At 48.8% G+C, this 13,689-nt stretch overlaps 2 protein-coding genes across 2 annotated transcripts; one reads left to right on the forward strand and one right to left on the reverse strand.

Moving 5' to 3' along the window:
- The first annotated feature begins 3,199 nt into the window (after positions 1 to 3,199).
- On the forward strand, positions 3,200 to 5,000 carry LOC116562112 (translation initiation factor IF-2-like). Its single transcript, XM_032294300.1, has one exon. The coding sequence runs from the start codon at positions 3,200 to 3,202 to the stop codon at positions 4,091 to 4,093; it is 894 nt and encodes a 297-aa protein (XP_032150191.1). The 3' UTR covers positions 4,094 to 5,000.
- On the reverse strand, positions 4,456 to 7,755 carry SOX11 (SRY-box transcription factor 11). Its single transcript, XM_032294230.1, has one exon. The coding sequence runs from the start codon at positions 7,412 to 7,414 to the stop codon at positions 6,065 to 6,067; it is 1,350 nt and encodes a 449-aa protein (XP_032150121.1). The 5' UTR covers positions 7,415 to 7,755; the 3' UTR covers positions 4,456 to 6,064.
- Between the last annotated feature and the right edge of the window lie 5,934 nt (positions 7,756 to 13,689).

Here is a 13,689-nt window from a genome sequence, read left to right on the forward strand (position 1 = left end):
TTGCAACTGCAGGAACCAGAAGTTCCCAGATCATGTAAAACAGTCCTATCTGTGCACTGGCAGAGCTGCTAGATCTTGTAAGAATATCTCTACCCAATAAAGTTATTACTTTTATACACGGAACATTATGAACTTGTGTCTCCCTTTGTAAGCCATTTTATACTTTCTGCACTTTTGTGCTTTTATTGAGTATAAAAATAGGTCTCCTTTAAAATTCTGTTTATTTTAAGTTCACTAAAAAACTACTTGTTTGTGAAATTCTCTTATAAACTCACTGCATCCACATGGAACAGATAAAACTAATTAGGCAGCTAATGGATATAGGTAGTGTTAAAAAAAATACAATGAAAAAAAAAGACGATATGGTAGGAATCAAGGGAAAAAAAGCCAGCAGTAAGTAAAATGGAAGAGAGCTCAGTTTCATCAATTTTGTTTCATCTTTATTATAGTTGAAAACATAGGCTCCACAGGAAGGGGCAAAAAACAAAAGTGAACAAAAAAATCCTGAGTTGTTATAAAAGAGCAGAATTTTCCAGATCATCAAATAAAAGGGGATGTTGCAGAATAAATCAAATAGAATGAACAGTGAGAAAGAACCAATAATAAAAATAAGCCAAATCTCAGAAAAGCATGTCAAGAGTTACATGGAGACAGTTACTTTGGGAACTTGTAAATTCCTGTGTTAGGATAGGTAAGGCTCATTCTTGTCATCCTCACAGGCTTAGGCTATACAAAGGGTAATTGAAACTGACATTCCTAGTGGAAATTTTATAAAATTTGGCCCTTAGAATAACTGAGAAATATCCTGAAAAAATCTTCCCTGAAACTGTAATAAAGAAAGTTTCTTATCTACTGATAAAATTGACAACTCAGTAAACTATTTTCGCTGGTCTTCCTACATAAGAAAAAAGCACAAATATATTTGCCTCAGAAATCTGTTAAAAGCAGGGAACCACACAGTAAAAGAGTATAAAGATTCTATAAATGGGAGAGTTCGCGAAAACCTCTCTCAGAGTGTCCACAAGAATACATATGCCCGTTAGAAGAAAAGTAAGAATATACATATTATTAGTCATATCAGAGAATAAAAAAGTTAAGGTTGATATAATATATTTATATTGAATGACTACTTTAAAATAGAGCAACTTATTTGCCTTATTTTTCAAATTCCTTGGGCAAAAGTCACTTAAATTCTGAAGTAAAAAACAAATGTAAATTTCTTGTACTGTATTAATATCAGATGATTATGATTTCAATTCCCAGAGAAGAGAAAAATGTCTTGTCTTTTGAGTCTTTTTCTTTCACGAAAAAAACAACTAAATCACCCTGACTGCTACATTCATGCATATTTAAATCACTTCCCCTTGATTAACATTAAAAAGAAAGTTCTGTGCCCAAAAGACTTGTAATGATTTTTTTTCTCGCGAAGGATCATCATTCTACAAATAATTTGCCCAGTGTCTGTAGCCATTCATAACATACATAATATTTGCAAAGCACTGTTTAAGTACACTGCCTTTTATTAGCATTTTTTTTTAATAAAAGGGATGCATATCAGAGTATAAGAACTGGAAATTACTTCCACAGTTTAAGGAATTAATAAGAGAATGCTGGTTCAATTTCTTAAAGATGGAAAGCTTACCAAAATGCCATCAGAGTCTGTGAACTACTTATAATAAACAGCAGGATCCCCACTGGCTAGGCTGCCGAGCACACAGCACCCAACCCCCGCCCCCAATTTACCATTTTAAGATATTCTGTCAATGCTTAGTTAAAAATAAGACTTACTTAAGAGACCAACAAAAAAAAAAATCAATTAAACTTTTATTGAAGTCTATCCAGTGGCAAGAATACCTTGTGTATTATATGTTTTAGACATTCAATAAAGAATTCATTAAGAATGATTCTCACAATGTACTCATCAAAACAGCTTTGAATATTGTTAAAAGCGCATTCAAGAGCCCGTCCTGAGTTCTAACAGGTTTTAAATTTAGAGTGCCAACCAATTACTTTTATTTTTCTGTCAAGTTACGCCACAAGACTTAAAAAAAAAAAAAATGACTATCTCTTCCCATTCTGAGGCCAAATTATTACTTGACTAATTTACTGAAAGTTTCCAGCTCACCACAGAAAAAGTCCAAAGATTCATCTATGATGAAAACATAAAAGACATGCCAAGTTTTCAGATTTTCAAAATACATAGATCATCTTTATCAATGGGTTTGCGTTGTCAACAAGTTTCGGAACTGCAGCAGAGGGCTGCCACATAAAATCACCAGCACAGAGCAAGTGCCAATTGTAAACCGCTGGTTCAATTATTCGTGGCTAAAATAAGTTGTACGACCAATGGCTGCCTTAGTCTACATGTCGAGAGGGTGGGGGGGGGGAGGTAAACAACTCCAGAAATCCAGTTCTATACTGAGAACCTGGTTAACGCCATTAGCCCCTTCTTTTCCCAAGTGTACTACTGAAATCTGATGGTTCACCGAAAGGAAAAAGCCACAGAAAAGAAACCTGTCCATCTGCAGCAAAAGCTGGCTGGCCTCGCATCCCAGGGGTGGGGGCTGGGGAGGAGGCAGGCCCCGAACTGGAGGCTGCGGGGGCGGAGGAAAGGCCAGAGCTCGCAGTCGGGGGGCGCGGGGTTGGGTTGGGGGGCTGCTCCAGCAGAGCGAACGCTAGCGGGAGGGGAGGCAGGAAGGGCGCCGGGGCCCCTCTGGCCTAGCAGCTGCAATCACCGTACGGACGCTTCCATTCGGTCTTGCCAAATCTCAGTAAAAATGGAAGTCCAAACCTCGGTCACTCATTTCAGTAGGTGAAAGAGTCGTGGTGATTGTGCAGCAAGTTTCAATTAGCCGCTGCAAACCTCCTCCGCTGCAGGCGCCGCAGCTCGGGAGGCGGAACTCCGGGGCTGGCGCGCGGGGCCCGGAGCGGCCTCCCAGTCTACCTCCGCCCGGCCCCCGGGGAAAGAGGCGGCGGGGGCTCGGGACGGGGGCGGGAGCCCGGGGCACGCGTGTCCGGCCGCGATCGCCTGCCAGGGCATGCCGCGAGGGCTCGGGGACAAGGGCGGGTCAGGAAAAATGGTGGGGAACGAGGGGGTGTGGACAGGCGCACCGTGCCCAGCGAGCAGGGAGCTCCAGCGGAGTAGGTCGCGCCCGCGCCACGGCCCGAACCCCCAGGAGGCTCCCGGAGAACAATCGAGATGCCGAGCCACCTTTGTCGCGGCCGCCCCCGGGGAGCTGGCTCCGGGGCAGCCCCAGAGCGGGAGCGCGGGGAGGGCGTGGTGAGGGCGCCGGGCGTGCGGGGGCGGCGGCCTCCTGGTCCCGGAGTTTGCTTTCTTCCTCTCACCCCGCAGCCCCGAGGCTTCCCTCCCCGGCGCGCGGGCCCGGGACGTCAGCGCTGGAGTCTCCAGGCGCCTCCAGGGCCCGCGGCGGGGCGCGCCCAGGAGCACGCGGTGGCGAGGACGGGGACTCGGGGCCGCAGGGCTCTGACTGGTGCGTCCCGGGCCACCGCCCAAGCCCCCTCAGCCACCCCCTGCTCCCCGCGCGCTCACCAGTGGCTCCGCCCTGCCAGGCACCCCGGAGGCCGCGACTTGGATCGCACAGAGGCCTTGCCATGTTCCTCGGGGTGCCCCCGGCCAGCCTGCCGCGTCCTCCCCCCACTCCCGCCTCCCACCAGCTCGCAGCCTCAGTCCCGCCGCGCCCCGCGCTCCCAGCGGCCCCGCACCGTCTTCCTTCCCTCCGACAGCTCCACGGCCCCGGGGGACAGAAGGAAACCGACACAGACCACCTCTCTCCTTTCCTCCTCTTTCCTCTTCACCGCTAAGAGGTCAAAAACTGCGGCCGCGTTCCCCGCCAACAACCACCTCGGAGCACGCGAAGATGCAGCGTTAAAAATAAAGAACAGGAAAAAAAATTTCAAATCTGGAAACGGCTGTCCCCACCCTTTGAGAGGCGGGGATAGAAGTGACCCGAGTGCTCGCTGCCCAGGGCGGCTGTCACCGCGAGGCCCTGCAGGGACGAGGCCCTGCGGGGACGCGGCCCGCCGCGGAGAACACACCAGCCCCTGCGCACAGGACCCCGACGAAGCGAGCTAGCAACCCAGTCCCCTCCATGCGCCCCTCCCCGGCCAGCGCCCGAGCCTCCGCGCTGCCCGCCCGCCAGGGTGGGTGGGGAGAAGAGGCAGGGAGTGGAGGAGGAGGTGAAATACGAAATGGGGAGCTGGGGATGGGAAGGGAAGGCAGAGAGAAAGAACACCCTTCCCCAGTCTTTCACAACCAGCGAAAGAAAAAGAAATCGGCCTGCCGATAGAACACGTTTCAGCCTAACCCCATCAATGTAGAATCCTCTCCTGCCGCCTCCCCGCATCCGCGCACACAACAGCCTCACCGCCGAATGCTCTGCGACAACAGGACCTCCAGTTTGACTTCCATAGAGACTATTGGCGATGCGAGTTTCTATCAGTTCCAGCTGATTTATTAAAATTGTCAAGATACAGACTTCCAGCACAAAAAAAAAAAAAAAAGAAAGAAAAAAAAAAAAAAACAGGCAATGATGTCGACAGTGCATTGAGTCTGCTTTGCCACCATTTGCTACAAACTATGCAGATGGTCTGTACTTTATTTAGATTATATTGCACAAAATGAGAAACTTTTTAAACTATGTGCCTTTTTTTTTCTTTTTTGCTAAAAATCGAGAATCCAGTTTCAAACCTTCCATCTGGGGCCCCATCCACATCACAGCGTATGAGATACATAAAACCCTACTATAGTACAGTACATATACAATCTTTAAACTAAGATAACAGCTCTGAGGTCTATATCACCATTTTCAATAAATCTTTACCTACAAATATTGAACAAATCTCTACTATAGCTGTACAAAAAAAAGTTTGCTTTTTTTTTTTAAACCACAAGGCCTTTAGATGCAAGGATTATTTTAAAATTTTAATCCTTTTTAAACCAGGACATAACGTACCAACATACTTGCATGCTAAAAAACAGAGGAAAAAAAAAAAGAAATCAAAAGGGAAGAAGTGCCTGAAAGTCTTACTGAAAAAACACAGCAAGAATGTTCCCTTTTCACTGTACAAAAATACGCCTGAAAATATATTAATTTTTAAAAAAGACTGAGGTCTGTTATGTATCAAAAATGTTTCAATACCTTTTGTACTGAGGTCTAGGCTGTCTGGTATTCAATCAAGGAGGTATAAGGGAACAAGTTACAAAAAAAAAGTTGGCAAGTAGAAATCACATTTGTAAAACCATAAACAATTTGATCTGAAAAGTAAACTCTGATCTTAAGTCAGTTCACAGTTTTTTTGTAAGCGTTTGTACAGTCTGCATTTTTTCAAGCTCCCTGCAGTTTTGTTAAGAATCGGATGCATAGAAGACATCAGTTTTCTCCCTCCAAAAAAAAAAAAAAAAAAAAAAAATTAAATTAACAAAAGTTGCAATGGTCCCTTTTTTTTGTTAAAAGAAAAATCACCAGTTCTTTAAGTTCTCTTAAGGAAAAAAAAAAAAAAAATCTCCACCAACTCCCTAGAGTAACAGTTGTGCTGCCAAAAGGGTCCTCTGCAGACGTCTTCCAGACTTCAAAGACCGACAAGCTTCAAACAGCGCCTTCCGGAGCGGGTCCTGCCTCCCCTCCCCCGCCCCGCCCCCTCCGCCTTTGTTGCAATCACGAATTTCAGGAAAAAGAAATAGTAATTACAAAAACACATTTTTGGGAAAAAAATCACAACTCCAGACTAGGTATGCAACTACCTTGAGACACGATAAAGGAAGGGAGGGGGGACAAAAAAAGGACAGGAAAAATGTTTAAAAACTACTCATTTCACTTTAACTCCACCAAAATTTTCATCATGTTTTCCAATTTCTTCGTGTCACGACATCTTATCAATATCATCAGCATCTTCTTCTCTCCCCTCCACCCTACCACCGCCACCATCAACACCACCACCACCACCATCATCATCATCATCATCATCGCCACCACTAGAACTTCCTCCCGAGGAACCCAGCTCTGCACCCGCCGCCGAGAGAAAGAGCGAGCCGAGGGCGCCGCTTTCAATACGTGAACACCAGGTCGGAGAAGTTCGCCTCCAGCCAGTCCCCCGCGATCATCTCGCTGAGCTCCGGCGTGCAGTAGTCGGGGAACTCGAAGTGGGAGCCCAGGCTGCCCTCGCTGAACGAATCCAAATCCTTATCCACCAGCGACAGGGACAGGTTCCCGGCCGCCGCGCCGCCCCCCAGCTGCTGCTCGCTGGCGCTGTGCGCGCTTTGGGAGAAATTCAAGCTCAGGTCGAACATCAGGTCGTCGGCGTCCTCGCCGCCGCTGCCGCTGCTGCTGCCGCCGCTGCTGCTGCTGGACGAGGAGGTGGAGACGGAGCGCGAGGACGCGGGCGAGAGCGCGGGCTGCGCGAGCGGCGGCGGGTGCTGCTTGGTGATGTTCTTGAAGCTGTAGTAGAGGCGGCTGCCGCCCCCGCCGCCCGAGGTGGCGCCGGCCCGCACCTCGTCGTACAGGCTCGCGCCCTCGGGGGACTCGGCCGCGCTGCTCAGCGTGGGGCTGGCCGGCACTTTGGCGACGTTGTAGCGTCTCAGCAGCTGCGGCGGCTGCTGGCCCGGCGGCTGCAGGAGCTGCGGGTGCGGCGGCTCCTCGTCCTCCTCGTCCGGCTCCTGCTTGATCTGCAGCTGCAGCTCGTCGTCGTCGTCGTCGTCGTCGTCGTCCTCGTCCAGGAACACGCACTTGACCGTCTTGCCCGCGCCGCCGCCGCCGCCCGCGCCGCTCACGCGCAGGCTGCCCAGCACGTAGTCGTCGCCAGCGCCCCCGAAGTCCCCGGCCTGGGCCGCCTTGCCCGCGCCCGCCTTGGCGCCGGCGGCGGCCGCGGGGGCCTTGAGCTTGCCGCATTTCTTGCTGGAGCCCTTGGAGGTCTTGGCACCGCCCGCGCCGCCGCCCGCGCTCCCGCCGCCGCCGCCGCCGCCGCTGCCGGCCGCGCTCTTCTCGGGGCTCTGGCTGGCGCTGGGCTTGGCCGAGGGGTCCATTTTGGGCTTTTTCCGGGGCCGGTACTTGTAGTCGGGGTAGTCGGCCATGTGCTTGAGCCGCAGCCGCTCCGCCTCCCGGATGAACGGGATCTTCTCGCTGTCCTTCAGCATTTTCCAGCGCTTGCCCAGCCTCTTGGAGATCTCGGCGTTGTGCATGTCCGGGGACTGCTCCATGATCTTCCTGCGCTCGATCTTGGACCACACCATGAACGCGTTCATCGGCCGCTTGATGTGGCCCGACGCCGTCTTGCACCAGTCTGGGTCGCTCTCGTCCAGGGCCACCGGGCTGCAAGCCATGAATTCGCCCTCCTCCGTGTCCAGCGCCTCCCGGGGCAGGTTGCTCTCCGCTTCCAAGCTCTCCGCCTGCTGCACCATGATCCGCTGCGGGGCTGGACGCTCCAACCCGGGCCGCTGGGTCTCGTGCGGAGGTCCCCCTCCCCCCCCCCCCCCCCCCCCCTCCCTGGGCAAGTTGCAAAGCCCTCGGCCCCCCGCTTCCGCGGCTCCCCCCCTCCCCCCCGCCCCCCCTTCCAGGCTGCACACAGCGGTTGCGGTGGCTTCGGCGGCGACGGCCGCCGGCGCGCTGGGAGCTGCGGTCGCAAGGGGAGAGGCGGTGGCTACAGCGGTCGAGGCAGCCCGGGACCCCTCTCTCCGGCTCGTGGCTCCCACCGCAAGCGCCGGACCCCGAGCTCTCCCAGGCGCGCGCGCTCCTTCTGCAAAAAGTTGAGGTCTCTCTCCCAACTAGTTATCAGGGTGTCATATGGGTGACATCACTCCCCCGACCAGCCAATGGCTGCGGGCCGGCTCCTCCCACCTCCCGTTATTAACTCGGAGGCCCCGCCCCTCTACCCCGCCCCCCGGGCTGCTGGGCGAAGATGGGGGTGGGGGGAGAGGAGGCATGTCTAGAAATATGTTATTTTTAAAAAATCCGCGTGTGTGCACAGATGCGCCTCTCCCCGTGATGCTCGGGAGCGGCGCGCTGCACCACGCGGAGCCGGTGGTCGGGGGCGAACCCGGCTGGTTCCGGCGCCGGCGCGGACCCAGGATCGGGTCCGGGGAGAGGCCCGGCGCGCCTTTGTGCCCGGTCCCTGGGAGGCCCGACGGCGACCGCGGACCGGGGGCGCTCACTACCCGCGTGCACACACTCGGGCACGCGCCAAGCCTGAGACGGCGGCCTCGGCCCGGCTCCGGGTCCGCTGCGCCCCGCCCGCCCCGGGGTGGGAGCATCTGCTCCCCGGCGCGCCCCCCGCGGAGCTCGGCCGCTCCCCAGCGCCCCGGCCCGGAGCCAGCCCGAGAGGCCCGCGGCGGCCCAGGCCGACGGAAGGTGGCGCTTGAAGACAACAACCTTCCCCGCACGTGGGTTCTGCTCTCCTTTTCCCTTTCTCCCTTTTTGTAAGGCAAAGAAATCAATTTAAAGCTCGAGAGGCGGTGAGCTCCCTCCCCCGTTTGCATTTTTCTGTTTTGTCCTTTTTCTCCGTCTGTTTTCCCTCCTTGGTGGTGTTTGGGGACGCGGCGGTGCGGGTTGGGCTGCGCCGCGCCCCCGAAAGCCCCGCCCCGGGCGGGGGCCGGAGTAACGGTCTGCGGGGCCCGCGGGTTCGAGCTGGCCACTCCCAGGGCTGGCTCCGGAGCGGGTCCGGGTCCCGCAGGCTCCAGCACGCCCGCCCCCAGCCCCGCGCCCCCTCCCTCCTCCCTCGCCCCTCCCCTCCCCGCCCCTCCGCCGCTCCCTTCTCCTTCCCCGGCCTCCTCTTCCTCTTTGTCCTTCCCCTTCCTCGGTCGCCAGCGGCTCCCCGGCAGCCTCGTCCTGAAACTGTTCAATTGTGAGCTAGGAGCCTTCTGGGTCACTCATAAACCAAAGAGGAAAGAAGGTGCATGCGGGTTTCCCGTCCAGATCTGTCCCTTGGAGGTGGGAAGGTGGGCGGCGGCCGGGGGCGCGCGGGGCTCGCAGAGCAGCCTAGGACCCCGGCGATCGCGCCGTGTTCATCTCCTTTGTGTTTCTTTACTGAGTCCCCGTTACCTCTACGAATATTCTGGGGGCAGTTGAAAGCCGCCGCTTTCTAGGTCCTGTCTGTCGCCATCCTCGCCTTCTCCACATCCCACAGCGCTGGCTGTCTGGGAACTTTGAGCAGTTCCTAAGGCACTGCTCGGCTCCCTTCTCCAGAGAAATCAGCTGTGGAGGACTGGGAACGTTATCCACATTTGCTTCCTTTCAGGTGCCCTTCCTGCAAATAATACTACATTTCTTAAATATTGGAGCTTCTCTGAGGACTCTGATATCATGAAATAATACCATGTTTTCCTCAGATCATTATTTGAAAAAAATTACCGCCATCGCTGTAACCCATTCCCCCCCCCCCCCCCCCCCCCCCCACTCATCCTAAAGAAAAACACTGCATTGAATGCTTGGAATATTCAGACCAATTTACAGCTTGATAATGCTGGCAATTCATTCCTTTCAGGGCCACAGGAACCAAAAAAATTTATAGTCACTCATACTAGGTGACTTGAAGTCTGGAGATGTATAAAATCCAAGGCAGTGTGTGAAAATTCGTCTTCACTCCCGCAAGTCGAGCACTGTGTCTTGTTTTTCTCTTACCTTACACGGTTCCCAGCTATTGGGAACACCACGCGAGGGAGGGTGGGGTGGAGCGCAAGGTGAACCTACACCCCTCTCCCCATAGCGGCGGGACAAATCCACACTCTAGAGAGAGGCATTGAGATATTTTAGCTCAGTTCATTATTTGCTTGCGAAGCCTGAGGGCACCTACCATTTTGGCCTCTGAAAGAAAATCTATTTGAAAATCTTTGGCAAATTCCATATTTATTTGCTATCTTTATGGTATAGCAAAAACTATACTTAGCTTTAAAATGAGAATGATCTGAGTGCAGTAGGAGTGAAAAATAATAGATTTTATTCTCATAGTGCTGCGATCTTTTTAGAGGAAATAAAAGTTAAAATCTGCTCTTTCAAACACATGTAATTTCTGTTCAAGGAAACACGGGCCATTTGTTGGAGAAGATAAAGCAAAGACCGGGGTTGCTACAGCAGGCACGGAAGGCGGGCACTACAGCCATTCTTCCCTGGAATACAGGAGAGGCTGGCAATTTTCGCAAAAGATGAACTAGATGGCTATTTTGTAGCATGGACTCATCCCATATATTTTAATATTGTTAGATGTAGTGGAGTGAGGCATGAGAAAAAGAATAATCTGTATACGTTCTTTTTTTGCTCCCTAAGGGTAAATTTTTAAATAAGTATAACATTAAAAAAATATGGGAACATGTTTGAGAGTACGTATGCTTCTTACAGAAATAATAGTCACTTCTGAAAACAGATGTTTGCCACATCAACTTTAACCAACTATTTAATTTTCAGCTTCTAAATGGAAAATATGGCCTAATAATGCACCTCTTGAAAGTTTAATTTAGTAAAATGGAAGCATATTTGCTATTTTTTAAACCACTGAATGCATATAATAATTTGGTTCATTAGTTATCTTTTTAGCACCAATATTCACTTTTGTGTGTCTGTCTACATATTAATACCTATTTACGAGCAAGATATGTAGTTTTTCTATTGATCATAAACATTGTTGGATCCATAGTGTTCAAAATTTGAGGAGTCACATTTGATTAGATTCACAAATGACTATATTTTATGGTTACTATTATCTTTTCATAATTCCATCTTTGCAAAGAAAACTTCACTTAAAAGCACTATTACATAAGGAGATAAGATATTTCACAATATCCCTAAAAATTATAAAACAACCAGAATAAGAAGTGTCCCTTTTTCTTAGGAAAAAAGCATTTTTCTAAGCAAATAATATGCTAAAAATACCACTGGGTAAATATTTGACTCATTTGATTGATTGAACACCATTTTTAGAAGCCTTCCAAACACATACATTTCCCATCTCTGAAATGAAGGCAGGGTGCTTTCCCTTTCTTCTCCCCTTACCCATTCTCCTGAAATGAGTTCACTCCTCATTGTTCAGCTCTATCTGTTTATCTCAGCCTTAGCCCTAAATCCTGAATTTGGATCTGAATATCTTCCGTCTACTGGACATTCCTTCTTAAATGCTCCTCAGACCTGGTAATGAGTACAGATTGAACAACCTTACCTGAATGAACACACACACACACATCCCCAATGAACCAGTGAATGCTGTAACCCTGTTTGATTCATCAAAACATGCTTCCATAGCTAAAATAATGTTGCTAATCTTTTCACTGATTTAATCTGTGAATTACCCCACTAGAGAGTGTGATCCATTGAAGCCAGAGCAGTTGGGCAGTATAGCACAGGGCGGCAGCTTTGAACTTTATTTTGATCATGACCTATTTTATAAAACACCTTTTTATATCATGACCCAGTACTCAAGCTATCCACATAAAAAGCAGAAACCAAAGTGTCACAAATCAATCTCTCTCTTTTATGTGCAATTCATGCTATATTTTTATTCTTTTCTGTTCCATTCCATTTATTTAAATGCTGGTTAGAACCCACTGAATTGCGCTGTTAATGAGGCAGCATTGAAGTTTGAGAACACTGGCTTAGGCGTTCAGAGTTACGGCTCTGAAGTATTCTGCCTTGGATTGAAAATTCTGGTTCCTGTATCTTTTCTCCCTCCGCCCCATAGATCTCATCATGTACCCCTCGACTTTTAGTTATCAATGCCCAGAGAATTCCACACCTGCTGCCTCCAAATTTCATTTCTTTCTAAATTATTTATGTGAGAGATATATTCTATTTTTTAAAATGGACTTTATTTTTTAGAGCAGTTGTAGGTTCACAGAAAACGTGAATGGAAAGTAGAGAGCCTTCCTCATGCTCTCTATCCCCACACGTACACAACCAACCCACTATCAACATGCACCACTACAGTGTACGTTTGTTATGATCAGTGCATCTGCATCGACACCTCGTAATCATCCGATGTGCATAGTTCACATTAGGGTTCACTCTTGGTGGTGTACATTCTGTGCATTTGGATAAATGTATAATGGCAGGTCTCCATCATTATAGTGTCATGCAGATTATTTTCATGGCCCTAAGCGTCGGTGCTCCACCCACCTATTCATCCTTCACCCTCCCAACCCCTGGCACCAACTGATTATTTTACCATGGCAATAGTTTCGTCTTTTCCAGAATGTCAAATATATGGAACCGTACAGTATGTAGCTTTTTCAAATTGGTTTCCTTAATGATGTGTATTTTATGTTCTTCCATGTCTTTTTATGGATTAATAGCTCATTTCTTTTTGGCAATAAATAACATTCCATTGTCTGAATATACCACAGTTTATCCATTCTTCTACAGAAGGACACTATGGCTGCTTCCATGTTTTGGCAATTATGAATAAAATCTGGTACAGTATAAACATCCCATGCAGGTGTTTGTGTAGATGTAAGTGTTCAACTTGCTTGGGTAAATACCAAAGAGTGAGACTAGTCTGTCGTGTGGTAAGAGGTGGCATAATTTCATAGGAAACTTACAAACTGTCTTCCAAAGTGGCCATGCCATTTTGCATTCCCAACAGCAATGAATGAGAGTTTCTACTGTTCTACATCTTTGCCAGAATTTGGTGTTGTCACTGTTTTAGATTTTGGTCATTCTACTAGATGTGAAGTGCTATCTCTTTTTTGTTTTAATTTACATTTTCCTGGTGGCATATGAGATGGACTATCTTTTCAGATATTTACTTGCCTTCTGTATATCTTCTTTAGTGATATGTCTCTTCAGGTTTTCGGCCCATTTTTTAATCAGGTTTTTCATGTGCTTGTTGCTAAGCTGTAAGATTTCTTTGCATATTGTGGATAACAGTCCTTTATCAGACATATTTTTTGCAAATAATTTCTCCCAGTCTGTGGCTTGTTTTCTCATTCTCTTGATAGTGTCTTTTACACAAGTTATTTAACTTTTCCTGTGCCTTCATTTTCCAACCTATAAAATAGGATACTAGTAACCATCCCATCATGTGCGCGTGCGCGCGTGCCCACACACATGCATGCAGAGGTACGGTCCAGGTTCTGCTTTATTTGTCATAATTGTTATAATGATTAAATACATAGGAAGTGCTTAGAACAGTGCTGCATGCAATAGGATGTTTAGAAATGTTGTCTTTATTATTTTAATGTTTCTTTCTTCTGTGCCTGGAAGAGTTCCTGGCATATCATAACTATTGTGTAAATTATTACTGTATGAAGGCATTTTCATATTTGCTCACAGATAAGCTCAGTCAATTCTCCTACCCCAGTCACTCGTGAGTTCACTTCTCCCTGCATGTTTGAACCATCATACATCAGTGTTTGAAACATCAGTGTGTATGGTTAGGCTTTCCTGTGTTTCCTCTGTGCTCTACAAATGTTTCAGTAATGGACGCCAGAATGGTCTCCCTGTCCCACTCTGCAGACAGACTATTCCTTCCAACGTGCAACATGGACCGTGGCACTTGCCAGCGCCATGCTCATGAAGTCCTTCACCATTCGAACACAATCCACTTCCCTTTGCAATGCAAGCAAGGCACGGTTCTTTTCTTTCTGCCTCTCTAGTTTCATCTTTTTCACAATTAAGGAAAACACAGAGGATCAGCAGGGCAGGATATTACAGGTCAGGGGCTTCCTAACTTATTTTGACTATGACCTGACACATG

This window comes from Sapajus apella, unplaced genomic scaffold (assembly GCF_009761245.1).
Source record: "Sapajus apella isolate SASKATOON/1434 unplaced genomic scaffold, GSC_monkey_1.0 scaffold31, whole genome shotgun sequence".
Taxonomy (NCBI): domain Eukaryota; kingdom Metazoa; phylum Chordata; class Mammalia; order Primates; family Cebidae; genus Sapajus; species Sapajus apella.